Source organism: Podarcis liolepis (genome assembly GCF_965112155.1).
Source record: "Podarcis liolepis genome assembly, chromosome: 2".
NCBI lineage: Eukaryota > Metazoa > Chordata > Lepidosauria > Squamata > Lacertidae > Podarcis > Podarcis liolepis.
The window spans coordinates 59437940-59465362 of NC_139555.1; the positions used below are offsets into that span (position 1 = coordinate 59437940).

General features: G+C 41.3%; 1 protein-coding gene across 2 annotated transcripts in view; it reads right to left on the minus strand.

The window, feature by feature from the left end:
• Nucleotides 1-1414: 1414 nt before the first annotated feature.
• TRPC7 (transient receptor potential cation channel subfamily C member 7) overlaps nt 1415-27423 on the minus strand; it is a 103712-nt gene continuing 77703 nt past the window's right edge. Inside the window, exons 7-13 of one of the 2 annotated variants that reach the window (XM_083488096.1) lie at nt 26696-26960; nt 20225-20420; nt 18513-18734; nt 13825-13902; nt 7617-7670; nt 3407-3482; nt 1415-2597 (exon numbers count right to left, since the gene is read on the minus strand). In XM_083488096.1, coding sequence (XP_083344222.1) covers nt 2455-2597; nt 3407-3482; nt 7617-7670; nt 13825-13902; nt 18513-18734; nt 20225-20420; nt 26696-26960 — 1034 coding nt within the window. In that variant the 3' untranslated portion in view covers nt 1415-2454. The remainder of the gene's footprint in view (nt 2598-3406; nt 3483-7616; nt 7671-13824; nt 13903-18512; nt 18735-20224; nt 20421-26695; nt 26961-27423) is intronic. The other variant, XM_083488097.1, reaches the window with a different exon arrangement.

Here is a 27423-nt window from a genome sequence, read left to right on the forward strand (position 1 = left end):
ATTCTTTGACGGCAAATTGCACGAGCTCACATTTATTCTATGGCTTTCTATTCAAGACTCGCTCAATAGTAGGCATGTTGATTTTGAAGCTGGCCTCGCTAAGTTTCACAGAGTTCACTTCCGAGTATGTGTGTATGGGTTACACTCACCATTTCCCTTTGACAAACTGAATAACGTAGGCCAGGGGCCCTCCAGAAGATCTGAATTACAACACCCATCTTCCCTGGCCACCGGCCATGCTAACTGGGATGAATGGGAGCTTTTATTTATTCATTTGCAGTCCAAAGCTTCTGGAAGGCACCACATTAACTATTGCTGACTGAAATCACTTTTGATATATACACCTTAGAGTGCTGGACTAGTCTCTGCAAGGCAAAGACTCAAATCCTCACTCAGCCATGAAGCCCATTGGGTGAGTTTTGGCCAGTTACTATCTCTCACCCTAAACCACTTCACTGGGTTGTTGTGAGGATAAAATGGAATGAAGAAGTGTGGATGCCACCTTGAACTCTTTTGGGGAAATAATAAACACCCCAATCTTTGCCTCCGGCAGCAAAATGTCTTGGGCCAGTGGCCCTGTGCATGGCCAATCAAAACTCCACACCATGATAGACACATGACTTTGTTATGTAAGTCAAAGCATTTCCCTATGTCCCAGGTGCTTCTCTTCCAATACAACTTGCTACTCTGGGCCAGGTGGCAGTACAAACAAGAAGCCCTTTGTTTCCTTCTATAGTTGCACCACTGTTGATACAGCCTACAGAAACTGGGTGAAATGAAGATACGGAGCTCTTTCTCTTGTGCTGTCATGTCCTTTAGTCTCAGCAAGCTCACTGGCCGAGGGGATATTCTCTCGCTGATGCTGCTGCTGCCCTCCAGTTTCACCCAGATACAAAGAAAGGTGAAAGGAAGGAAGCAGGAACAAAACCCACTGCTTCTCCACTGCCCTTTATCAGCTGGGGTAGAAACCTTACTGCAACCCAAGGAGGGAAAAGTAGGTAGGGCCCCAGGTGACGACTGTTTGAATGGCCAGGGAGTGGACCTGAGGGAAGTCTTGCTACTCCATTGGCTCCACCCCCTGGCCTAGCCCGTGTCGAAGCCTGCATCCCCATTTGCCAATCTGGGATGCAGGCTAGGATCTGGCTTCTGATAAGGGGGCACATGTGCCTGTCCCCTATCTGGATGGCGCTCCGATGCTGCGATTCCCTCGTTGGGGCCTTGGAGGAGCCTCTGCCATCCCGCAATGCCACCGTACCTGAAAGGGGGAGCGGACTTATTGCAAAAATGGTTTCTCAGTTGATTGGGCTATGGTGAGAAAAAAGCGCCTTTTGGCACAATTGAAAGAGTTGACTGGAAACAGATAAGCAACGAGGCATGTTCAGAACCATCCCTTTCCTGCCTGCATGGAAAGTATAGAAGGTCAATGGCAATTCTGCATGCATATACAACTGAAGAGCAGCAGTGTATGGGTGCTAAGGCTATGCTACTCACCTGGCCTCTGTCTGGCTGAGCTGCTGCAGTGTCCCAGGAGATGGGGAAGGGTACAGTGGTGGCAAAGTCACTGTGGTGCAAACACGCTGGCAGGATTGGCTCCACTGGTGCATTTACACAGCCTTACTGCCTCGCCCCACTCCATCTCTGTATGGTGTAGCAGCTCAGCCAGCCAGAGGTCAGGTAGAAGGCAGAGCTACATTACAATGGAAGGGTAATGTCTAGGTAGTACTGGCAGTCATTGAATGCACTGCACCTTTCCCCCCTTCTCTTATTCACACCCTACTCCATGTAGTTTTATACCATTTCCCCTCTTAAACCCAGGCTTCAACTTGAACTAACGCCTGCTGGGGGGAGAAAAACAAATGGCGCAGAGGAGAATTGGTGGGTGCAGAAGAGCTACACACTTACCTTCCCGCACCAGTCATGTTATCTCAGCAAATAAGGAGTTTTGGAACCTGTGTCTGCCAAGATAAAATGCAGCTCTGCCCTGGGGTGAGATTTGAACTTGAGGACTTTCCAGCCCAGTAGGGACACTCATGTAAAATATCTCAGTTTTGTCAAACACCTTTTTTTGGCACCTTCTTTCGCTCTTGTTTCCTCCTGATGTGTCCGATCCCCATTCAACATATGCTGACACATCGCAATGGAGGACCTGGCTTGTTTCCGGTTTTCAAAAGTTGCTTTGGGTATCTAGAACAACCAAGCTTATCTTCTCAAGTTTATGCATCTATATCTGATGTCAAAAGGCTTGATTTTATACGAAAAGGTCACCTTTATATCATAAAGGAATTAATTGATCATTGGCTTCACCCAATAAACCAAACGAATGCACAGTCCCCATAAAACAATTGATAATCTGCAAAAGATACAGTTTTCAATGCTCCTCTCTTGCACAGTTTTTGCTCCTTTAGAATGCTGGTTGAAATTAAAAAAAGTTGTGTTTTTTTCATTTTTCTGCCCTCAGATGTCCTTATTTAAACTCTTTCCAAACTTGTCACTTAGCTGCTGTATTAGACTTGCCAACTCTCCTGTTGCTTGTGACTTTTCTTCGAGAAGCTCATAGCGGAGACTAGAAATGTCTTGCTTAATCTCCTTAAGTTCTCCTAAAAACAACAACAAGGTAGGGGGGAAGAGTTATTATTAACCAGACTGGATAACGATAACAACCGGCAATTCATTTGCCCTTTACATTATTCTTCCTCTCTCTTGTAAATTCTGCTTTTGTACAGAAGTTTTGTGCCACTGATCTTCCCTCTCTCCCTGTGAGTGGAAAAGCTGTAGTCATGGAATAGGTGAACACATCTAATGCTGCATGCAAGGATCCAACTGGGTTGAGACCCTGTGAGTACTCTATGATGTCTGCTTCAAAAGGGTAGATGAAGTATTTGACCACAATGAACTTTATTCCAACTATTGTTAAGATGTACTGTCAAATCCATAGCTTTCCCAGAGGTGCTGAATTTTAGGAAACAGCAGCACTCACATGTGAAGTTGATGGATCTCATTCTTGTTGGGAATCCTGTGTGTTGGGCCCAGAATGGACATTATATCCTTCAGATTTAATAATATCTGTCTCTACTTATCACAACTGAGTATTCTCATGCACTGGAAACGAATTAGCTTTGGCATCTACAACTAAGCAGCACAAGCCTGTTGCTATTTCCAGCAGAAAAAGAATAACTACAAGACAGGAATGTTGTACTTTGGAGACTTCGGAGATGTCAGGAATTTCAGGCAACGTATTTCCCCCTTGCACCATATTTTTGCCTTTGTGTATATGAGAGAAGCCGCCTCAGAAAGTGATTCATGCAAGATTCAACTGGGAAGTGAATGTGTTGTTACAAAAGCTGTAAAAACTTTTCCTGATTCTGACAAGATTCACAACAATAATGGTAAGTTTAAAAGAACTTGCCTTCATTAACTTCATCATTCTCTCGATCCACCTGAGCCTTTAGGACATATCGTTTAATAAGTCTCTTCATTATTTTCTGAAAATTCAATTAAAAGGTTTAGTGTATTGATGTTATCTGACCACATCAGTACAATACAATGGCCACATTTCAGTACATAGTAGCATTGATTTCAGTGGGTTGGATCCAGTGGTGGTCTTCTACTGATGAAAATTTCTTTGATTCAGTGGAGTTTCTGTGAGTAGAAAGGGAGGAGGTAATTTTCATTAATTCCCCTTTCCCTCTCCAATCTCCTGCATTCCTCCCTTTACTTCAGGGGTTTGTGTGCCCTTTGAAGCATCATGGGAGGTAGCACAGGAGGCTGTAGGAGAAATGGTGAAATTTGCTAAAATCTGTAGGACAAATGAAAAGGAAGAGCAGGTGGAAGGTCTCCACTGGATCAAAGAGCCTTCAGTCAGTGGAGGGACACAACTAGATGCTACCCAGGAAGTATAGGCAAACTAACTCTTTTGTTGAATTGTGTTCTAGAAGTTTGAGCTTCATTTTTTAAAAAATTGTAATATATATTCACTTGCTATGAGGTGTTCCCATTATAAAATGTGAAAGATGAACAGCAGTATGTGTAAATCAAGAATGCTGCTTTTATACTTTTCTGGATTGGCACAGTTGCTGCCACCTCCCTGGTTGCTTCTACATAGTGATGTCAATATCTTCTGCCACCCAAAAAGATGTGGGGAGGGCTGTAGCTCAGCGGTAGAAAAGATGCTTTATATGTAAAACATGTCAACATGAATCCACCAGCATCTTTTGGTAGAGATGTGAAAGGCTCCTTTCTGAAGGGATACTGCCAGTTAGTATATCAAGTTAGATTCACTTTGTATAAGCAGTTTCCTATGTTCATATTTTGCTATAGATTTGGCTAACTGTTTATGTTTATCCAATCTGCGTGTCAGAATGGTTATGCTTTCCATTTTTAAGTTTGGAATAGAGTAGTTGCTTTGGAAAACAATAATCAGGCATCTGCACAACATGACCAGAAGAAGACAGAATTGTTAGCTAATATGCCCTAATGACACTGGGACTGTTATCTGAGCATCCATAGAGGTGGCAGGACCTATACCATTCCGCACAACATATAATCAGCATTTACATTCCTTAAATAAATAAATACTTTCATGGTATTACCACTGAAGCCAATGGGATTATGTCAGAGTAAGTAATTTAAGAACTGTGTCTATTGCATCCACGAAGGTCCCACTTAAGAATTGTAATCTTCACATTTCTAACACTAGAGTAAATTCCTGACAAATTATCAGCCAAAGAAAAAGCAGGGAGCCAATAATTTGTGTGTGATTTGCCATAGATGCTGGGTAGATTCAAATGAAGGAATGGGAATCAATTTACTTGGCAAAAGACACTACACACAACTGTATCAGGGAGATACTGTTGCCTTCCATGAAATCCTAATTTTGCAATCTCTTCATTCAAGTATTAAAACCTGCAAAGAGAAAACAGGAAGTAGCACCACATGGCCGAGAGAAGCATTAGACATGGGCAAGAATGACTTTACAGAAAATGTGAGAGAAGCATATATTATTTAATATTTGAAAAAAAATAGTCTTTCCACTTTCAAAGACAACAGAAAGACAAATTAACAACAACCATATGCAGCGGTATCTCTGGTTCTGAACGCTTCAGGTTACGAGCTCCGCTAACCCAGAAGTAGCTGCTCCTGGTTGCAAACTTTGCCCCAGGATGCGAACAGAAATTGTGTGCCAAAGGTGCGCGTGCAGCCTGCGGGAGGCCCCATCAGCAAAAGCACGCCTCAGGATAAGAACGGTTTCAGCTTAAGAACGGGCCTCCAGAACAAATTAAGTTCGTAACCAGAAGTACCACTGTATTAAAATAAAATGTTATTCAGAAGCAATAAATGGCATAGCTTGTAATGACAGCAAAACAATCTCATGCATATCTGCTAAGAGGTAGGCCCCACTGAGTCCAATCTGGGTACTAGGATTAAAGCCTGAAAGAGCACAATGGTAACTATTCCAAAGTAGAATATGCTTGCAATCCATAATACCATTAACAGTTCAGCCGTATACATGTCTACTCAGAAGCTCCATTGACTTCAATGGGATTATCTTCCAAGTGACTGTATATAGCATTACTATACCCTTGTAAAGGAGTAGGGGAGGCAGCAAATTGTAGGATTACAATCATAATCAAAAGGAGTTGGTCCAATTTTAAAAGGAATATTTTGTAGAGAAATGATATTAATATACCTGTCCCATGCTGCAAGTTTTAGTTGAGCACTTTCATTCTCCTTTGACAGCTAGTCATTTAATTGATTAAATTTAAATCCATATACTATACATCACTCAGAAAATATCATTCAGAAAGCTGCTTCATGATTTCCCCTTTTCCTTTTCTCTTGAGAAGGTACTTCAAAACCAAATAGTTTCAAAATGTAAAGTGTTTTCGTTACTTTCAAGTCTAGCCACTAAACCTTGCCCTCGGTTTAAAATATTCAACCTAATTATAGGGTTGCGGCCCCAGAAATTAGGTACCTTCATTTTCTTAATGCTCAGGATATGTGGGCCTTCGACAGGCTAAGTCATAGTAACAGTTCTCCTACCCCTGCAATAGTATAGCCTCCAATGCTACATAAAATTCTCTCCCTTCTCCTTCCAAACTGTAAGTTTGGCTATGTCCATAAGTGCCATAAGCGTATGGAATCAATCACTTTATGGATTGGCAACATTATTTTGAAGTTTTGTGTCTGGTATAACAGGATGCCACACCTAAATCTCAACTTATTTACTCGGGTTATTGGCACAATTTTGGAGAAAGCAGCCTGCATTTCTTTTAAGATATGGGCATGGTCCATCCAAAGCTAAGCTCTTTTAGGTCTCAATTCTTTTAATAGGGGACTAAGGTCCAATTGCAACTCTCCTCCCTAGAATCAATGGGAAATGAATGATTAATTAACAATTTGATTTCTTGACCCTTCTCCTCCAAGCATCTCCACTTTCATCTCATAATCCAAGACGTGCCACCCCAAATATTTGGGGTAACTCATCTTCAGTGCTACAGATTATTTACTTTGCTCATGACTGCCTGGTGCAATGTGGGGGCCTCATCTCCAGCAGGCTAAAAACTGATTGCACCCATTCATTGATTGCATTATCTTGTGAACAACCCTGAGATCATTTTGTGATGGGTGGCATATAAATCTAATAAATAAAATAAAATAAAATAAAATAAAAGGTATTTTATAAAGGGTCCCTGTGACTTCCTCAGTTTGCAAGTTTCTTGTACCACACAGCTGTGACATAATTCCCATGAGCGTCTTTGAATGATGGGAAATGAACAAAAATGAAAAAGTATTAATGCCAAAATCTCAGCAGCGATTGGGAGGGGGGGGGGGATCTATGAAGATTGTCACCTGCAGGAATATCCATCCCTTCCTGCCAGAGGCAAATACTTCAGAACAACAATCTACAATTCGCCTTGTTCTCCAGCTATTTCTTTGCCTAACGTTTCCGATGAAATATAAGTCTTGTGTTTCAAAACAACTACCCCAATCTAACAAAGGCAATCCCCATATTTCTGGATACCCCCATATTTCTGGATACCCCTGATACCCTAAAAGTATTCTGCTGTGATTGCATGCATAGTGTTCCAGCTTCAAACACAGAAACACAGTTTAGAGAGTGCCATTAATTTCTTGGGAGTTTAAAGATAGATTACTAGTAGCCCCCTCTCCCCATCTATTGACAGGTAGCCATCACTGTCAACATGTGATTGCCCACTATAGCTTGGATACTAAGGTAAGTCAACCTAAGGAAGTTCATAGGAGGAGTGTTGCCTGTCTTCTGCCTATACCCGCAGTCTTACTATTCCTGCTCATATATATTATGTGTGAATCAACAATGATTTGGCATTACAGTGAAATTGTTTCAACATATGTTCTTCTTTGAAGGTAAGAAAAAACATGAACTACCAGGAAATCTATTTGAAAAAACAAACCTGTCCTTGTTCAGCCAAATATAGAGACAAAATACTTGGAACCAATAAAAAGAGTGAAACCTGTATATACCATGCATATACAGTTTGCATAATAAATGGAGATATATTATGCAATGTGGCAATGTAGAAGAGAGACAGGGTTACGGTACTTCTGGAAGAATACATGAGGTACAATACACATACTATGTGCTGGAGATGACCATGATGGTAGAATCCATTGGGAAGAAGTGTTGCCACCTGAGAAAACATAAATTGAGGAACAAGTTTTGGGAAAGTGGGGAAATAACTGAATCCCAAAGGAAGTATTACTTTTAAAGGAGGAGGCTACGAAGTGGGGTGTGGGGCAGGAAAACAAGGAATCAGCATGCAGAAATGCCACCATCTCCTTGTCATTCACAGCAACCTAACACACCTTTTACCACAGTATTTGCAACATTCCCCAATAAGAGTTGAATGCCTGGAATTTCATTTACTACAAATACTAGTTGTATTTAATCATGCGGTTGATATTGAGATCATAGAGTATTTACTGTGTCCATTGAACTAACACTTTAAATAAATAAATATTGACTATTTTAAATAAAACCATATCTGGCTTTCCTTGCATGTGTTTAGCAGTATTTGTAATTCTGAAACAACAAATTATTGTAGGCTTTGATCAGTTAAGTTAATTTCTCTTTCTTGGGTTATCAACCAGCATAGTCACACGTACAGCACCCTTGTTTTCATGGGTAATCTTCAAACTTCTAGATGTTTTACATATTGACTTGCAGTCTTCAACTGAAATTGTAAGTACACGGTTATTATTCCCATTCACTAGATCCACCAGATAACCTAGCACCTTTTGGGGTCCACTCCACAAACTATTCCATTAGCTAAAAGATTGTCACAACATAGTTGTAAAGATCATAATTCTGACAGCAGTTTTCTGGAAATGTCATGTATAGGTGTAACTGTAGTACATGCGGAACACATTTTTTTTGGTACAACACAATTCTGCATTTTAATCTATGTAGCACTAATCAAAATAAGAAGCAGAAGATATGAGCTTTCTGTTTAAATAGCCATCTAATAGTAACACAATATTTGTGGAGCATAGATTACAAGTAAACTGATATGTCGATAAGACAAACTGTCCATTCTGGCTCACACAGAAGGGCATCCTTCATTTAAGATGGTGTTTGTCACATGACACTTTTATAAGCACTTGCATTTTTAAAATATATAAAAAAGAATATGCTCCCAGATTAATCAGTGGCATCTTTATAGTTGATTAAAAAAATTTCATCGAATAATTTAACTGATTAAATTAACCCTAATAAATATTGCCAAATGTGTCTAGCAGAAGAGGACAATCTTTTTCAGCCCACTAGCTGGATTTGTACCTGAGGGCAAAAAAGAGGGGTGCTGGAGGCAAGTGGGGATGGGAGGTGTCTATAGACTATTATCTCAAAGCAGATGACCGTTATCTATTAGGCAGGTTTGTTTTCCTTTGGAAGTGAGGGCACCGGCATTTTTGTAGTATTTGTTCTATATAAGTGGAGACAAAGAGATGCTATTCCAAATGTGATCCCAGAAGATGGTCCTGAATGTTCAAAGTCCCAAGTGCCAATGGTTTTCCCTTAGCTGGGATGCAGAGGATACTTCCTCCAAGCTCTCATTCAAAAGTGCAAAGAAATTCCCAAAGTTAATTAGTTCCCTTTGATTAGAAATAAACGGAATGATCATCCAGCAGCCCATAGGAGCCTGTTGTGTTTATGCATTTATTTATCAATCCTCCTCCTTCTCTATAGCACAGCTGCTCTTGTGAAACTCCTTTTCAACAGGGTTCACCTGGAAAAACTGCTCCAAAATGGAATCTTCTTTATAACTCGTGGATAAACTAAGAGGAATTGACATGTGAAAAAGAGTGCAAGGAAGGAAAACTAAAGTCATAGACTGAGAGCAATGAATGATGCAGCTATTTGCTCAAGATTTTTAAGCATAACCCTATTCAGGGACAGAATTTGCTGTTCTTTAAGGTTTAAGCAAATCCCTACAGGGCTGTCTGTTCTAGGAAAGAGAGGAAAATGGAGAACATGGGGGAAAGGCAGACTATATGTGGCTTTTTCTCATGTTTTGTTGTATTGTCCATATTTCATACTGGCTCCGATACAAACCCACAGGGGAGGAAAGAACATATTACTTCAATATTTCACATTAAACAGCTTGAAATATTAAAACATCAAACACCAAAGTAACTTATGGATATATAGATACACACAATAGCATGTGGGTTATTATCAAGAGATCATTCGAGTGCAACCACATTCTGCGATCCTCTTATTACTGTTCCCACCTTGGTATCACAGCGCCTGTATTTCTGTACTTTCATTAACTTCCACATGGCAGAGATGCATCACTTTAAAAAGCTAACTAGACAGAACTGAGCAGGGAGTCATATTGGTAATTACATTACACTATCCCGTTGTAGCTGAAAATAATTACTGGCCAGACAACAGAATTGATCGCTGCTGTTTGTTCTCTCTTTTGTCTAAGTATGCTTGTCCAGTGTGTTTTGCTTCCTATTATTATTACTTTGTTATTCTTCCTCTGGGCAGAATCTTGACATTTTAAATAATGTATCTTTTGGAACCGAGCCTGGTGAGAGCATTATAAAAAGCAAAGAATGTTATTGCAGCTGTCTCTTTTCAGGGATAACAACAACAACAACAACAACAACAACAATGTCTCTGGCTTCAGTACTCTTAGGTGGGTCTTCACCTACCATGTACTATAATTACTCCCTTTTGAAAAGAGTAATTTATACTGCACAATTACTCTGAGGTTAACATCATTCATGCAGAAGGTGTCATGGCTTTTTTAGTTTGGGCTGAATTCATTGTTTTAAACCTTTTGCGTGGTGTGTGTGTGTGTGTGTGTGTTTCAAATCAGATACACTTAGCGTGGAGATTGAACTCAAGAGAACAAGGGAGGGTGACTGTTCCCCCCCTCCAAAAAAGTGTGTTTGAACTCTTTTAGCAGAGTAGAATATGGTCAAAAAACATTCAACATCTGTTTGTGAATGTAAGGATAGTGTGTATCCCGATACAATTTGTGGGTCACCATTCTAGGTTTGACCCTAAACTATGAAATGCAGCTGTTGGATGAACTGCCTGTTCTGTACAGTTACTGCATGTCTATCTGCTTCCTGCAAGCATTTGCTATTTTGCTTCTCTTAAATATCTGGTACCACTTAGCTCATCTTCACATATTCTTTGTTTTGCCCAGAAGTACACTAAGCTGGATAGGACACGGGTGGCGCTGTGGGTTAAACCACAGAGCCTAGGACTTGCCAATCAGAAGGTCAGCGGTTCAAATCCCCGCGACGGGGTGAGCTCCCGTTGCTGGGTCCCTGCTCCTGCCAACCTAGCAGTTTGAAAGGACGTCAAAGTGCAAGTAGATAAATAGGTACCGCTCTGGCGGGAAGGTAAATGGTGTTTCCGTGTGCTGCTCTGGTTCGGTGTTTCCGTGCGCTGCTCTGCTGGCCACATGACCCAGAAGCTGTACGCCGGCTCCCTCAGCCAATAAAGCGAGATGAGTGCCGCAACCCCAGAGTTGGTCACGACTGAACCTAATGGTCAGGGGTCCCTTTACCTTTTTACACTAAGCTGGCAAAGCTCACAAGTGCAACACCAGTCTGTAGCTTCAAATGTTTGTAGGTACAAGGGGGTTGGACTGGGATTGTCCCCTCCCTACCTCACATAAGGCAATGGGTTGAGGACAATGGCAGGGAGAACTGATGGACGGAAGAGAGTCCTTAACCCTTTCCACTCTCACCCATTATCACATGTATATTCTGCTCCTTGCCAACAATTTTAAATATGTTTGGAAGGACAGATGGCGAGGAAAAAAAGTTGTAAGGGGCCATTGCAGAAGGGTGATTTTTTTTTTGGGGGGGGGAGATTCTTCCCAGGGAAGATAGGTCTCCCAATGCCTGCTAGTCATGATGGTTGTATAAAAGCTCCAGGTTCAATGACATTATACCACTGAATGCTTGGGGAGCAACAGAAGGTAGGGTGACTACCTTCATATCTTGTTGATGGGCTTCCCACTGGCACCTGTAGGTGGACTTTTGATCCATCCAGCAGTAGTGCATGGGATGTGTGTGAAGGCCATCTCAGACTTCCAGCAATCTTGGCATCACCTTGACTCACCTTGCCCTGAGCTAGTGAGCAGCAGTAGTACGTCTGTATGGAAGGCAGCACTGCCGCTCCAACCATTCCCCCTTCAGTGATGTTCCTGGATCCATCAGTGCTCCATCTTTTGCACAAAGCAATTAAACTGGAACTTTCTTCCGCATTCACTTCCCTTAAATCTGTCCCATACGCTCTCTGTTTTTCAAGGTGCTGTCTTCCAACTCCATTTTTTTCTGCTTGCAGTGATGTTCCCAACCTGATCTTGTGAAACTTCATCCTTGGACCTGATTTAGTGAAGATTCCAGTTGCCAAATATCCACTCCTGACTGCCAGCCACATGGCCTGCCATCCTGGTTTGGCCCACAAGCACGTCAGTTCTGTCTTTCTCAAGCTTTACCCTCACAACTCAAAATTCTGGCTTGGCTTTTAGGAGTTTTCCTTGAAAAATACATTCATTATCTGTTCAAGACCATCTGGAGCCAGAATGGTAAATGACTTAATAGCTGGCACTGGTAGAAAGCCATGCATCACTTTCCACTATGATTGACCAAAGCCTCATGCAGATGCGTAAATTATAAGGCTAGAAGTGAGAGACCCACAAGAGCCTTGATGCAAAGGTCCCTTTAGTCCAGCATCCTTGCATTTCAAATATTGACCAGACAGACACACCTTGGGAAGCTTCTGATATTTTGCCTTTGATCACATAGAGGTTCCATTTTGCTATCGCACCAAATAATCAATGATACCCACTTCCCCCATGAATTTGTCTAATCCTTTAAAAAGCAATCTTATGCTAGTAGCAAGATGAGCATCAGCAAGGTCTAAAAATGGTTTGTGGCATCTATTTTTCTTCCCCTCACTTTATTTTCGAGGGTGGCAGGGCTGGTCCCACTCAACTCCAGTAGTTAAATGCACTGTAAGGGCAATTCTATCCGAAGGAAAGGAGCAATTCTAATCAGGCATTACTAGAGACCCCCTAGCAGAATGCTGCAGAGGAACACTGATGCATCCTAACTCATTACCTGCAGCATGAATCAGGGGTTAGGATTGTTCTGGTAAACTTCTGCAAATCTTGCAACAAAAGCAGTTTATTTAGCAATGGGTCTAGATTGTTATTCTATCATTTCCATCCTAATTATTGCTTTGCAACACAATCCACTGAACTTCAGTTAATACACCAGAGGCTACAAACAGATCAGAACAAATCCAAAACATTTAACGTTATATAAAGGACAAAACAGTGATGTGAATGAGAGCTTGCGGAAGTGATTCTCTTATTAATATCAAAAGAGATATGTAGATTGCTTCTTCTGTGCAATTTCCAAAATAAAACACTGCAATCCTTTCTTTCTTTGTTTTAACGTATTATGTAACTAATATACCTGAGGTGTGTTTTGAATGGTACTGTGCAACCTAACATTTAAAGATTTTGTTTGATTTGTTGTATTGTGGGAATTAAACAGAGAGTTACATGAGCTTGATATTAAATGAATGGTCACCTCTATAACGGAGGGTGTCATATCTGCTGCTAGTACTTGTACACCATAAAGTATAATATAGTCTGCATTGCCTTGGAATGGTCTTTAAGTTGACTTTTGTGCCTTTTTATGAATGAAGGTCATCTACAAATTACTACGGTCGAGATCTTAGGCATAGTTACTAGGAAGGAAGGGTATGTTAAAGCTTAAAGAGTAATACATTTAGTTACAAGGAGGTAGCCGTGTTGGTCTGCCATAGTTGAAACAAAATTTAAAAAATCCTTCCAGTAGCACCTTAGAGACCAACTAAGTTTGTTATTGGTATGAGCTTTCGTGTTCATGCACACTTCTTCAGATACCAGATGTGCATGCACACAAAAGCTCATACCAATAACAAACTTAGTTGGTCTCTACGGTGCTACTGGAAAGAATTTTTTTTATTTTGTTTCGAGTAACACATTTGTTATGGCATAAGCTTTCATTGACTCTATCCCACTTATGAAGTCTACTAAAACATATCCCATAATAAATTACTTAAGATGTCAGAAGACCCTTTGATTGTTTATTTTTCAAGAAACTGATGTGACTATCTCTCTGGAAATGGCTAAAGATTGGTTTCCTTCTAAGTGGACATGTGTAGGATCAAAGTGTAGACCACAAACATGTAAGCAGAACCTCTTCTGACATATTTATCTTTTTCTATGCCACACCTTTCTTTTTTTGCATTGCCATTACCTGGTATCTTGTGGGCTTGTTGTAGGCATTCTTCACAGTAAAGTCTGAATTTTGAGTACTGGACTCGAAACGGACTTTCTGAAATGTACAAATGTAGAGTACATCACCAATGAAGAAATGTTCTTATGAAAGCAGTAGAAGGGAAGTTCTAAGAAAAGGATGGCTAATAACACCTTGCAAGGGGTGAGCTGCATTGTGCAAAGAAACGACCCGATATTATTACATCCGAAGACAAGGTCTCATATTCCAGATGACTTAGCTTCCTTTTTCTATGTGCTTCTGGCAATTCACACTTTTACAGTAGATGAGAAACTGTTGAATACATAGCACTTTGTGAAAATAGAATCTGGTCCTAGTGTTTAAATGATGTATGAACTCTTCAGACATACAAAATTTCTCATACAACCCACTGTTTAACGATTGTAGGGACATCAGTGTAGATTTCAATAGAATGGTGTTGGAAAACATTCACCCACTCATTGTGGCCTTGTACAATTGAAATCTTAAATCTTTACCTACCCACACTGCCCCCCTTCGCATATGAATTGTGTGAAGGAGAAACATGCTCAGTAAGGGGCTGTGGGGCCATATTCCAGAGAAATAATGTGTTTCATCAGCATCAGCCCCTAGGCCCCACAATAGACAACTGTTGTTACAAAGTTTCTGGGCTGGTGTTGGTTTGTTTATTATTTTGGGTATTTATATGCTGCTTAATATTGAGAATTTCTAAGCGGTATACAAAGAATAAGAACAAGTAAAATTCACCCAAGAAACAAAACACTACTTTAAAATGCCCGGTGTAATAAGAAATTATTTGTTGTGTGCTTGAAATTCAGGAAAGCGGATGCCTGTCAAATCTCAGTCAGGCAGGAGTTCCACAGGCTTGGACCTGAAGATCTCTGTGATTGGGCAGGGATATAAGGGAACAGGTGGCCCTTGGGAGATCCTGGACACAAGTTGTTAAGGGCTTTCTAAATTAATATGAGAACCTTGGACCTGGCCCAGGAACATATGGGCAGCCAGTGCAAGCTTTTAAGCACAGGAGTTATGTGCTGGCAGTAGTCTAGCCTCATCAAACTGGTGCATCTCCCTTTTTTGATGGTGGTGATTTATTGTAGATAATGGGATGAAGTGAAAATGAAAAAGAGAAAAACCCATTTTCTCTCTGCCTTTGTGACTTTTCTTTACTTCAAGGATGTATATTAAGATGGAGGTTTAAGTAGATTACGTAAGGTACTTTACAGATGGGTGAAATTCATAAAGCAAAGGGTTATTCCAGAATTGGTATCACAGTTGGCTGCACCTAGGAATGAAAGGATCCCTCTTGTTCCATCCCATAACTACCCTGGAGATTTGCACATTCAGGTGTTCTGCTCCACCACCTTCTGCTGACCTGCTGCAAATTCCTTTTCAGTTCTACCAGAACTAAATAAGGTATTTGATTATGTCCTCTCATCTGTTTTTTCCTTCCCACCCAGTGTGCATTATTATGCTGCTGGCTGGCTGCTGACCTTTCCTTCGTTAGACAGATTGCTGCTTAACAGCCCAGAATGCTAAATAGTTGGGGCTTTCTGCTTCATGAAACACCTAGTGAAAAATTCTCTCTCTCTCTCTCTCTCTCTATATATATATATATATGCCCAGTACAACCAGTAGTGTAGTGGAGCAGGGACAAAGTGCAACCACTTATTTCAGCACAGAAATTATGAGGTTTACGAATTTACTTCCTACAACAGTCCCTGTCTGTAGATGCAGAGGGTTCTGGGACATGTGTAGGATGCCTAGTTATTTCCCACAAACTGCTAGCAACAATTCTATTGGGCCACTCGGTGATACGGGTGGGGGATTTCCCAGAATATATCCAGCGGTCCCTATGGCTCTGCAACACAGGAGGAAATCAGTGGGGGGAGGGTTGAGCTGACTTTCAAGGAAGCTTGCCCTTCATTATTGATTTTCTCACTGAGGAATTCAGTTCTCTGAAACACACTTGGAAAAATCACTGTTTCCGCTGATTGTATGGCCTTGGAAAGGAGCTTGAAAATCCTTTGAAGCCACTTTTTCAGCTGATTATGCTCTGAAGGATCTATAAAGCTCTTTAAATATGCAGCGTTCTCCTCATGCATCAGAAACAGAAAATTACAGAAATGGTAATCTATCCCTACCATATTTTGTTCTTTTTGTACAATGGAGCTTGAGATGCTCTGCTGCTTACTTGGTTGAGATGTCACATATTCTTTGGTGTGTATCCAAATTTCTCTTCCTAGTTCCTTTCCCATACATAGTGGTTCCCGAAGCTTTATTAAGGAACCTACTGTTGTAATAAAACTTCAAAACAACAACGCTACAGTGGATATGGTCGTGTTTCTCACCCCTCCAGATGATCTTTTCAGTTGATAAGGGTGAAGAACACCCTTCAGATACAACTGCTGTGTTCAGGGGGAACAAAGTTGCTCGCTTCATACCCTAGAACAGGAGCAGGAAACCTGTGGTCCTCCCGTTGTTGCTCAACTACAACTCCCATCACCCCTGACTATTTGTCATGCTGACTGGGGCTGATGGGAGCTGGAGTCCAACAGCCTCTGGAGGGCCCCAGGCCCCAGCACCTATAGCCTAAAATATTTCAGCAACATCTCAGGAACCAGATAGTTTGGAAAACATAGTTATCCAGGATACCACAGCCCATACTGTTGATTTAGATGGCTTAGTCGACAGCCACTGCCTGGTTATTAATTGCATCAAAGTGGAAAGTGGGAAAAGTACCAACAGTAAGGGAATGGAAGAATAAGTTACTAGACTATGGAGAAATGGCTCATTTGACAAATAGATTAAGGGGAAATACAAAACAATCATTCACGCAAAAATGGGATATGTTCAAGAAATACCTACAAAAATATAATAACGACATAACTTCTATGGCAATGTTTGAATGACCCTTGTGTAAATTAAACATTATTAAATTGGGAGAAATGGTACAATATTTTACAAGAAAGTATTAGAAAATATATTACGAGTAAGGTAAGAAGTATAAGTACATTCAATGTTGTAAATGTAACTTACATCGGGAAATGACTGGAAGTGTATTTTGACTTAGTTTAGTTTATTGGATTTTACTTTGGTTTATTTTTGTTTAGTTAGAAAGTATAAGAAAAGAGCACGTATAAGTACAAGTTTAAATCAATATTTAACGGTATAATTATTTAAGGTTGTTATTATTATTAGTGTTAGCTTTTCTTTGTACGTGTATTTAAGATTGTGTATGATATCCTTGGATGTCAATTAATAATAAAATAAAATAAAATAAAAAAAAAGATTTAGATGGCTTAGAGAGCTACATTCCCTAGGATTATTATTTTTTGCACCTGGGACACTGCTGTAGAAGCATTCAATGCACAGGACGGATGGAGGAAACAAAAGAGCAGGGAAGACAAGCACCCATCTATAGAAACAGACCTGGCTGCCTCTGTTAGGAACGTTCTGGAAAAAGGAAGGAGCAGCGGAGCAGGACTCAACATTTCATGGAGGTTGTGGAATGGATTGAGAGACACAACTGGAAACCTTGCTTCATTCTCAGTGACATCAGTCTGAGAGGGTTTTTGAATCTGGAATTGGTCAGCAGGGTGTGGAGAGAGAACTGACTTTCTTTTGGAAAATAGCTCAGTTTGCCAAGGCCAGTTCCAAATTAAGCCAGAAGGAGCTAATTCATCACTAAAAAGAGCAGTTTCTATGTAACTGATATTACTGTAATTATTTGCAAGTTTTCTTCATCGAACCCCTGGGGAAGGCTGTGCAGGTTCAAAGCCTATGAGGTTTTGAAAGTCATGGTCTGAGTGAACACCTGCAGTCAAATTTTTTTTTGGGGGGGGGAGAGTGCCATGATTATTTTGCTGCTGAGAAAAACTATACATTGAGATGCGGGGGTCACATCATTGTAATAAAATTCTCTTGTTCAAGCACCAGTTGGAAGTTTTGTCCCTACCCCCCCCCCACTCCACCTCCAGCTTCATAAACTCTGGACAAAGAACCAGCAATAGGATAACATTCTTGAATAGCAGCTGATGCATCTGGCTATAGCCACATGACCAGGAAAGCTGTCTGTGGACAAATGCCGGCTCCCTCGGCCTGAAGCGAGATGTGTGCCGCACCCCATAGCCACCTTTGACCTAACCTAACCATACAGGGGTCCTTCACCTTTGCTGCCTGTTCTCCTTGCTGCACTATTGCCTTTTCTATGACTCTGCAGAGCAAACACAAGCCACACCAATGCACAGGGAGACTGTGGATGTATTTTAGCTTTAGCAGGTGCTAGAGCAGGCTTCCTCAAACTCAGCCCTCCAGCTGTTTTGAGACTACAATTCCCATCATCCCCGACCACTGGTCCTGCAAGCTAGGGATCATGGGAGTTCTAGGCCAAAAACATCTGCACTAGAGTGATGCTCTCTCATATTGTGACACATTTCCATAAAGGTTGGCTGCCACATTTTTAAAGGAGTGTTCTTCAGCTTCAGTTCTTGGTGGACTTCTATCAAACAATGACCATTGGCTAAGCTATCTGATGACAATGAGAGCTGTCATCCAGCAACATCTGGGGACTCAAGGTTGAAGAACACTGGTTTAAACAAAATGATTAAATGAAGGGATGAATGAACAATCCCCTACCCGCAACTTTTGTTAGAAATAAAAGGACATACCCTTAGCTTGGAATTCAGCATGCCCATCTCGAGATCATTTTCACAGTTTTTGGCCTTGGATTTGCAGAGTTTTATGAGGCACATTTTAATTCTCATTATGAGATAATAAAACGACTTAGGGCTTGGCACTAGGTTAAAAGGAGCAGGTAGAGTCCTTCCCTCGTCAAAATATGAAAGCCAAAGCTTGGCACGTGCAAACTTCCATTCCACATCTGCATCCTCCTGCAAAAGGAACAAAGCGAGGGTTGCTTTTTAAAAGGTGGCAATGTTACCATTTCAGAAGACAACTCAGTCTATATCATTCCACAGATGGGCAATACATTTGTTGGGACCAACCAAAATGCCACAAAAGTGCAGCAAGCTTTTGATTCTCCAGACGTCTTCCTCTGGCAAGATTAAAAAAGAAATACTAAGCAGTCTGTACATGCTTTTAAATAAATAAGGGAGGGTGGGATGTACAAAACCTAGGCTTATCTTGGAGGCATGAGGTTGTTTATAGACTCAGTCCCAGATGGAAATTGCAAGCTGAATTAGTCCCTCCCAGGAACTACAGATGTCAGGTCATACACCTAGGAATTCTGGGATAAAGAAGAAATTGTTGCTCCTCAGCCCTGTAAATTAAAGTCTGGCTTGCAACCCAGACCTTTCCCAAACTTTAAACAGAACACACAGGCTCCTGGATAGGTAAGCTCATTGTTACTAGAACAGTCTTGAAAAGATGCTTTAAAAAGTGCTCTTTCCATTTTGATCTTGCACAGGTGCCAAAATGTTTTGTCCTGAAGTCAACCGTCTGCAGAAATGCTGCTTATAACTTCCTTTTGCAATTAGCCATGAATCAAATGTACTACAGAAATATCCAATTCTTTGGCATTTGATCCACTACTAATTCTCACATAGCACTTCTCATCCCTTCTGGTAGGATTATAATCAGGCCTTTTCTTTCTTTCTTGATATGGCCTTATTCCTATAATGTGGTTCTTTTTCAGATGTAGGATGTGCAAACAAGTTCATTTCTCAGTTTAAAAAATTCACTGCTACATGACTGTCAAAGGAGCCGAGACACAAATAACAATTGTGGGAGGGCAATTCAAGGTGAGCACTGCCTGTTTTGATCTAAATGGCATCTTTCTTCTGTTTTTCCACTTGTACCTTCGGATCTCCAGATTAATTATTGTTTGCTGAGTGAAAACCAAAAAGCTATCAGTGTCAGTAAGAGAATGTGGCACCTGCTGACAGTCCATTCTTAAATCTGCACCATGATAAATGCAGTATGCTTACTGAGCTTTTTAAAACCTCTCTTCTGGTGTAATGTTGTGTTTCACAGGCATTCAGATATAACTACATTACAAAGAGGTAGCAGCAAACAACCATCCTATTTTATGGTTAGTAGGCTGGGGGCAGCTTTAGCCATATTGTGCTCCATCATCCAAACCCAGATTAGAAATACTGTACACAGAAATGTTTCCTCAAGTGATCTTGAAATCATTTGCAAATTAAATAGAGGAAACCCACTGGGTAGAGATGGATTTTGCCCTTAGAGAGAGCAAAGGCCACAGTGATGGAACTGGGCTCCTTTGGGAGGAAGAGTGGGATAGAAATTTAATAAATAAAAATAAAATAAATGACCAAGTGAGAAAAAGAGATGATCTTCCTTTTCATAATATATAGTCACCAATTAAATTTGCTACATCATCACATTTGATGTACCTTACCTCAATTTCCTGATAGGAATTGTTGATCATGGCTATTAACATGTTGAGGAGCACAACCACCATGGTGACGTTATAAACTCCATAGAGCACATATCCAATGTTCTCAATAAACTTGTGGTCGTACTTCAGCACCACTGATATTACCTCAGACAAACCAAATATGGACCAGAATAAGGTTTTAAAACTTTCTTCTACCCTAAAGACAAAAAAAGAGTCTTTAGTCCTCCATAGATACCTTGTCTCCATGTGATCACAGGAGCTGCATGTACAACTAGGCAATATCCTCTGAGGCGATAAAGATACATGATGTACTAAGAGGCTAAGAGCACTGAGGAACAATATCACACCCTTACATTGGCTGATTTTCCTATTTCCAATTTTAGTCTGGACCCGGACTATGAATCCATACAGGGTTTCAATATTTCTATTGGCAATTCACTAAATCCTCCATGGATCACTGGTTAAAAGGTGAAGGTACCCCTGATTGTTAGGTCCAGTCGCAGATGACTCTGGGGTTGTGGCGCTCATCTCGCTCTATAGGCTGAGGGAGCCAGCGTTTGTCCACAGCTTCCGGGTCATGTGGCCAGCATGACTAAGCCACTTCTGGTGAACCAGAGCAGCTCACACAAACGCCGTTTACCTTCCCGCTGGAGTGGTATCTATTTATCTACTTGCACTTGACATGCTTTCGAACTGCTAGGTGGGCAGGAGCAGGGACCGAGCAACGGGAGATCACCCCGTACAGGGATTTGAAAAGCCGACCTTCTGATTGGCAAGCCCTAGGCTCTGTGTTTAAATGTGAACTAAACACTCCCCCCCCCTCAAATCTTACCTTATGCATAAGAACACAAGCTGCATAGCCAAGGGTCGGTTCTTTTATTTAATTTTGTTTGTTTAAAACATGTACACTACGTGAGGAATTCATTTCTGATGGAACGATATGCCCACCCCTCTCCCCACATGGTGTTCTGAGGAGACTCGTGAATCACTGATAAGATCTAACGAGGGGTGAGAATCCTCAGGCCCCTGCCCTAAATGTGGCCATCTGGGACAATCTTACTTTCTGGACTCTCACCATAGCACACCTTTCACTGGACCACACAGCTCACTGGCCTTGTTCCATATCCTCAAGTGATTTTGCTTGCTTGAACTGTGATGATGCCTTTTGCTTACCCAGATAAATGGAGACATCCACACTTACTTTTGTATATCTTCCTATACACAGGTAAGCATCACACCTGTTGCTTGGCATTACTCTACAGCAAATGAGCTAAACTAATCAGTATTGTTGCATTCTTACACTGCTTTTCCTTTTAACAGTTAAAGGGTTTTGAAAACTACATATAAAGAACTGTAAAACTGTTGTTCATATAAGCAGAGGCATGGCTTCTGTTCTTCCATTAAGCAGAACATTTCCCAGTAATAATACCTTTTATAAATGTTTGAAGGTTGTCATCTAAATCACTTAGCCAACTGAAATAAAAAACCTTGACCCCAGCAGTATCCCTCTATTAACCTTTTATTTTAATTTGGAAGGGTGCCACTATTTTTTCAGGTCCTCCCAGCAATGTTAATATATTAGTGTCAAAACTGCTATTTTTCCTCACAACATAAGCATTAACCTCTGTTTTGGAATGCTGCCATATTTCCCTTGAAAGTCTCATTGTTATGCAGGCATTGTGAGTCTGTGACCACAATGGTCCAATACATATTAAGTGAATGAGGTAGAACAGAAAATGGCACCCTCTTCCCATGTCAAAGTGCTTACTGTCCAAAGCCTGCCAAATTATTTTGGCACTTGAGGTAAAAAAATAATAATAAAGAGCCCTCACATCTCTTCCCCCAGCCACTTCTTGGCACTAATAATAATAATAATAATAATAATAATAATAATAATAAAACAACTGATGATTTGTAGCCCTTCTGAGGTGGTGGGAAACCCATTGTTTGAGTTGTAGCACTTTGTGAGGCAGGTGGACATTAACATGGAGAAGTCTACCACCAGTACCCCAGCTGGACAGCAGACTGAGGACGTGACACAACTGCAGCATATGAGAAGTTGACCTCAAGCACAAGAAAGATGGGAATTTATGTGATACATGGACTCTTTATAATAATAATAATATAATAATTTATTATTTCTACCCCTCCCATCTGGCTGGGTTTCCCTAGCCACTCTGGGCGGCTTCCAACAAAAGATTAAAAATACATTAAAACATCAGTCATTCAAAACTTCCCTAAACAGGGCTGCCTTCAGACGTCTTCTAAACGTCAGATAGTTGTTTATCTCTTGGACATCTGATGGGAGGGCGTTCCACAGGGCGGGTGCCACTACTGAGAAGGCCCTCCGCCTGGTTCCCTTTAGACAAAACTATTTATTTGACTGTCTGAGCACCAGGTTGGTCTGGACCACCAGATGTCCTTCCCTTCCTTCCCCTCCTGCCCCTTACATGTGTGCACAGACCACAACATTTTGATTTATTAGGAATTATTTTGTATTGTTTGACTGTATTTGCTTTTGTTTCCCTTTTGAAAATTCAATTAAAAAAGCTATTAGTTTAAAAATGCTCTTCCATCCCAAAGCTGTCATCCACATAAACTACTAGATGTCAGAAAGGAATGGTTTTGGTTGCTGGATTTTTGGTCTTTGATCTTCCTGAGATCCAGTTCAAGGTTTTCTATTGTTTCTATGGAGGCACATTCATATGGAGCCTACTTTCTATAGTGACACAGGCCAGGGGCTCAGAGTTTGTCTGTCCCTGCTATAGGCTTCACCCTGTCACATTGACTTCCCCTTCCCCCACCTAACCCAGCTTTGATCCCACTACCTTCTCCCTTTCTGACTCAGCAGGAAGTAGGTCTGACCAGCATCCTAGGGATCCACTGATACCTGCCTCCCCCTCTGCTGCTGCTACTGTGATTGGCCAGGTTGTTGTGGTGGTGGTGGTTCCACATGGCAGCAAGAAGTTTTGATTGCTCCACAAGCCATGCTTAGAGTAAACCCACTGAAATCAATGGCAGCTGAGTTTGCGAACTTAAGTCCCGTCGATTTCAGTGGGTCTGTTCTAAGCATGGCTGAGTCTGGATCGAACCTGTTATATTTGGCACCGTGGTAGTGATCAGATACCCTCCTTCTTCAGTACTGAACAGGTATTTATCCACTTTGCAGAAGGATAAACTGCAGAATGGGGGAAGTGAAGTGAATGATTCAAATTTATCCAGTGAATTAAAGCTGCAAGCCGAGTCTGAAGCCTGCTGGCTGCTTCCCTCTTGCTGCAATACACACAATCTGCCTTACTATATTGTCATCTACATATATCTGTCTCCGGAGGGAGATGGGATTTTTCCATTACTACACATCACAAGCTCAACAGAGGATATTACGATCTTTCATCAAACAAAGAATTAACACCACATAGTAATATGTGACATTAAAACCATGCAGGAAAAAAAATGTGGCAGACAGTTGAGCTGCGTGCTGACTTCTCCTTGTTTCAGTAAGCATGAGGCTTATTTCCAGGAGGACACATCACTTATGTAAATCTCTCCTGCATAATTTCTCTCCTGTCTGAAAAAAGCATTAAGGTGTCTTTCCAGATGAATATTTTTGCCTTAAAAATTTAAGTGTTGTAGGCCTAATGTCTGGCCTATCCAGAATGCAAGGGGTGTGTAAGATCGTGGGACTGAGCCCGTCTCAGTATTTGAGACACATTCTCTGTGGCAATCTAAGCTTTCTCCAAAACATGCTACATTTCTATGTGCAGGGATAATAAATGGTGCAGCCTCAAAAGATCTTGCCCACATGCTTTTTCTGACAGGCTTTCAGCTGATGTATTGGGGATGTTTTGGTGCTACAGCAATCTGACATGAGAATCATCTCTTGCTCAAGCAATTCTGCTGTTAACTAGCCCCAGTGGTGGGCGAAAAGCAGGCGGACACGTCCTGGGGGCGTGGCACCCAGCAAGGGGGCCCCAGCTGTGATGGCACCCCACCGGGATTTTGGTGCCAGGGGCAGTGCGCTCCCCGCCCCCCTCTTCCTCCGTCAGTGACTAGCCCACAGCTCAAGGTCTTTAAGTTAGTTCCTCCCTATAGCTATATACTAGGGGCTGCACCTTTGCTTGCTTCACTCACCCTTGGCACGTATTCTACCCCCTAGACACTGCCAACTTTACCCTAGACCTTGCCACCACCATCCTCGACCTCATTGATCACCCCACACTAACCCTTTAGACCATGGGTAGGCAAACTAAGGCCCGGGGGTCAGATCCGGCCCAATCACCTTCTAAATCCAGCCCATGGATGGTTCAGGAATCAGTGTGTTTTTACATGAGTAGAATGTGTGCCTTTATTTAAAATGCATCTCTGGTTATTTGTGGGGCAGAGGAATTCATTCATTCCCCCCCCTTCAAAATATAGTCCAGCCCCCCACAAGGTCTGAGGGACAGTGGACGGGCCCATGGCTGAAAAAGTTTGCTGACCCCTGCTTTAGACAGCCTGCTTTCCACCTTATGCCACCACAGCAAAGCAAGTTGACAAGTCAGACCTCCACTTGTGATTTGGAATGGGCATTAGAATGGATTCTTTCCCATAAAATCGGGAAACAAGTCATATTATTTCTGAGCACACTCTGAGATTACGATCCTCGCACACTTGAAACTGTGAGCCAGGGTGGGAATTCAAAGGCAACTTGTGCCCAGCTTGTCATGAACTTGCGATTTCCAGACTGGGGAATTTCATTCTCCTTGTTTCCAAAATGGGCATCATCACTAATGGAAATGTGTAAAATAGGATTATTACTTGCAGCCATGTGACAGTGACCGCTGCCTTCCTTTACATTTAATCTCTCAAAGACAAGGAATTTAATTCAGCATAAATTCAAATGTAAATTGCATTTATCTTTTTTAAAAAATGATGAATTGGAGCACTAAGAAGTGAAATACTGACAGTTGCAACCTGAAATCTGCTATCTTGTACAGCTTCTTTAGGCCACAGCCTTTAATTACAGGATTAGATACTATTTTTCACTTCCAACATCTGTCAAAGGATGTGTGCACTTGAGAGCAGAATTAAGGACATACAGACAGTTGAAAACTGGATGATTCATTCTGCTTGACTGAGCTACAAAGTTTTATATTCATGTATATTGTTAAGATGGTATCCAAATAGCACATAGCATTGGATGGCATAATGAATATGGAAACAGCAGAGGTCAAGTCCGAATAGCCTCAAATCTAGGGCTTTTTAAACAGTTGTTGTTGTTTTTTAATGCCCACTCCTGCTTCAGATGTTGGCTCTCACGAAAGTTGTAGAACAATGTGTTCAATACACTGATAACACTCATCCCTGTATCATCAGCATATGGAAAACCTTGAGGTGCAAAGTCCCTAAGGATTCCTCAACTGCCAGGATTGTCTGGGGTTCAAAAAGAGAATATTAGAGAATGTTTACTGATAAGTCTCGTGATTCAGCTACTCAAAGCTGCATAGCACCCTACACAGCTTAGGTACAAGCTATCTGAAAGATTGTATTCCCTTATAAGAACCTGCCTGGGCTTTGAGATCTTTGGGGCAGGCCCTTCTCTTGATCCTGTGACCCTCACATGCATGCTTAGTGGGGACATGGGAGGAGAGGGCCTTTTTAGTAGCTGCCCCCAGACTTGAGAAATTCCTTCCTAGAGAAAGCTATCTCCTTGTTGTCCTTCCACTGGCAGGTGAAGATTTCCCTGTTCTAACAGGCTTTTGGGAACTGGCTGCTTTTAATGAAAGGGCTGCTGCTATGCTGTTTTTACTGTAATTAATTGTATGTTTAAACCAAATTTTATATATGTATATAGTTTTAATCCTAGCTATGTTTAATTGTTTTTCAATTATAGTTTTTTCCTTATGTTTTTAGCAGTTCTTGCTTTTATCTGTAAGCCGTCTTGAGTCCCATCAGGGAAAAAGTTGAAGTAACTACAACTACTACTACTACTACTACTACAACAACAACAACACAGAAGACAAGTGAAGAGAAATGGCTTGGGGAAGAGAGGGGCAAACATAGCAAATCAGTGGTTTCATCCAACCTTTCCTAAGCATCATACTTAAAGCCAGGGCTTTTTTCCAGCTAGAACTCACCAGAACTCAGTTCTGGCACCTCTCATAATGGTGCCACTGCCATTCTAAGGGAACAAGGAAGGAGTTCATGGTGAGTTCCGGCACCTATTTTTTCTAGAAAAATAGCACTGTTTAAAGCAAAGGGTGTGATGTGTCATCTGCATTGATCAGCCACCAAACTAAACAGTACTCAAGTTCTTAAATGTGGCACTTTTGCATAAAGTCTATTTTACTACTTCTAATTATTACACAGCATAGTTCAACGCTTGTTCTATCAAACTGGCATGTAATTTTATGCAATCTGTATAGAACATATACAAAGGCAATCTGGAGAGAAAGCCAGTTGCATCACAAAATGTCTTGCCGAGATACTCACGTCGTGAATGCTGGGTTATATTTTGCCCCAAGGTAGTAGGAGTAAAGGTTGAACATTCCAATCATGAAGGCGAGAAACACCATGATGAAAATAACCATGAATTTGAAGATGTCTTTCACAGTCCTTCCCAAAGAGATCTGGAGAGGACCAAAACTTTCATTGGCAGGGAGGATGTATGCAATCCGGGAGAAGCTGAGTACCACTGCAATTGCATATAGTCCTTCTGATATGATCTGAGGATCTGAGGGAAGCCACTTGCTCCTGGCTAAAATGAAACACAAGAGGTGATATATATTATTAATGTGAACAGAGCTAAGGTTCAAGGGGTGGCTGAGAGGACCCTGTACATTACAGGAGGAAGACCCAGGGTATGCTTTCTTTCACCACGGGTTTCCTAGGGATTTCCTAGATGTTACTGTCTTCCCTTCTTACCCACTTCACTTTACCCTCCCAGTTTCTTCTATTACCTTTCATTACTGCAGTAGTTCATCTGCAAGACTTCTAGAACAAAATAGTGGGTTTCGGCCAAAGCAGAGGCACACCCAAGAATAACCATTAAACTAGAAGACTTCTGAAGGCCACCCTCTATAGGGAAGTTTTTAATGCTTGATGTCTCATTGTGTTTTTATGTTTTGTTGGAAGTTGTCCATAGTGGCTGCAGTGACCCATCATAGGGGCCGAGTACAAATAATAAAAGCATCATCATCATCATCATCATCATCATCATC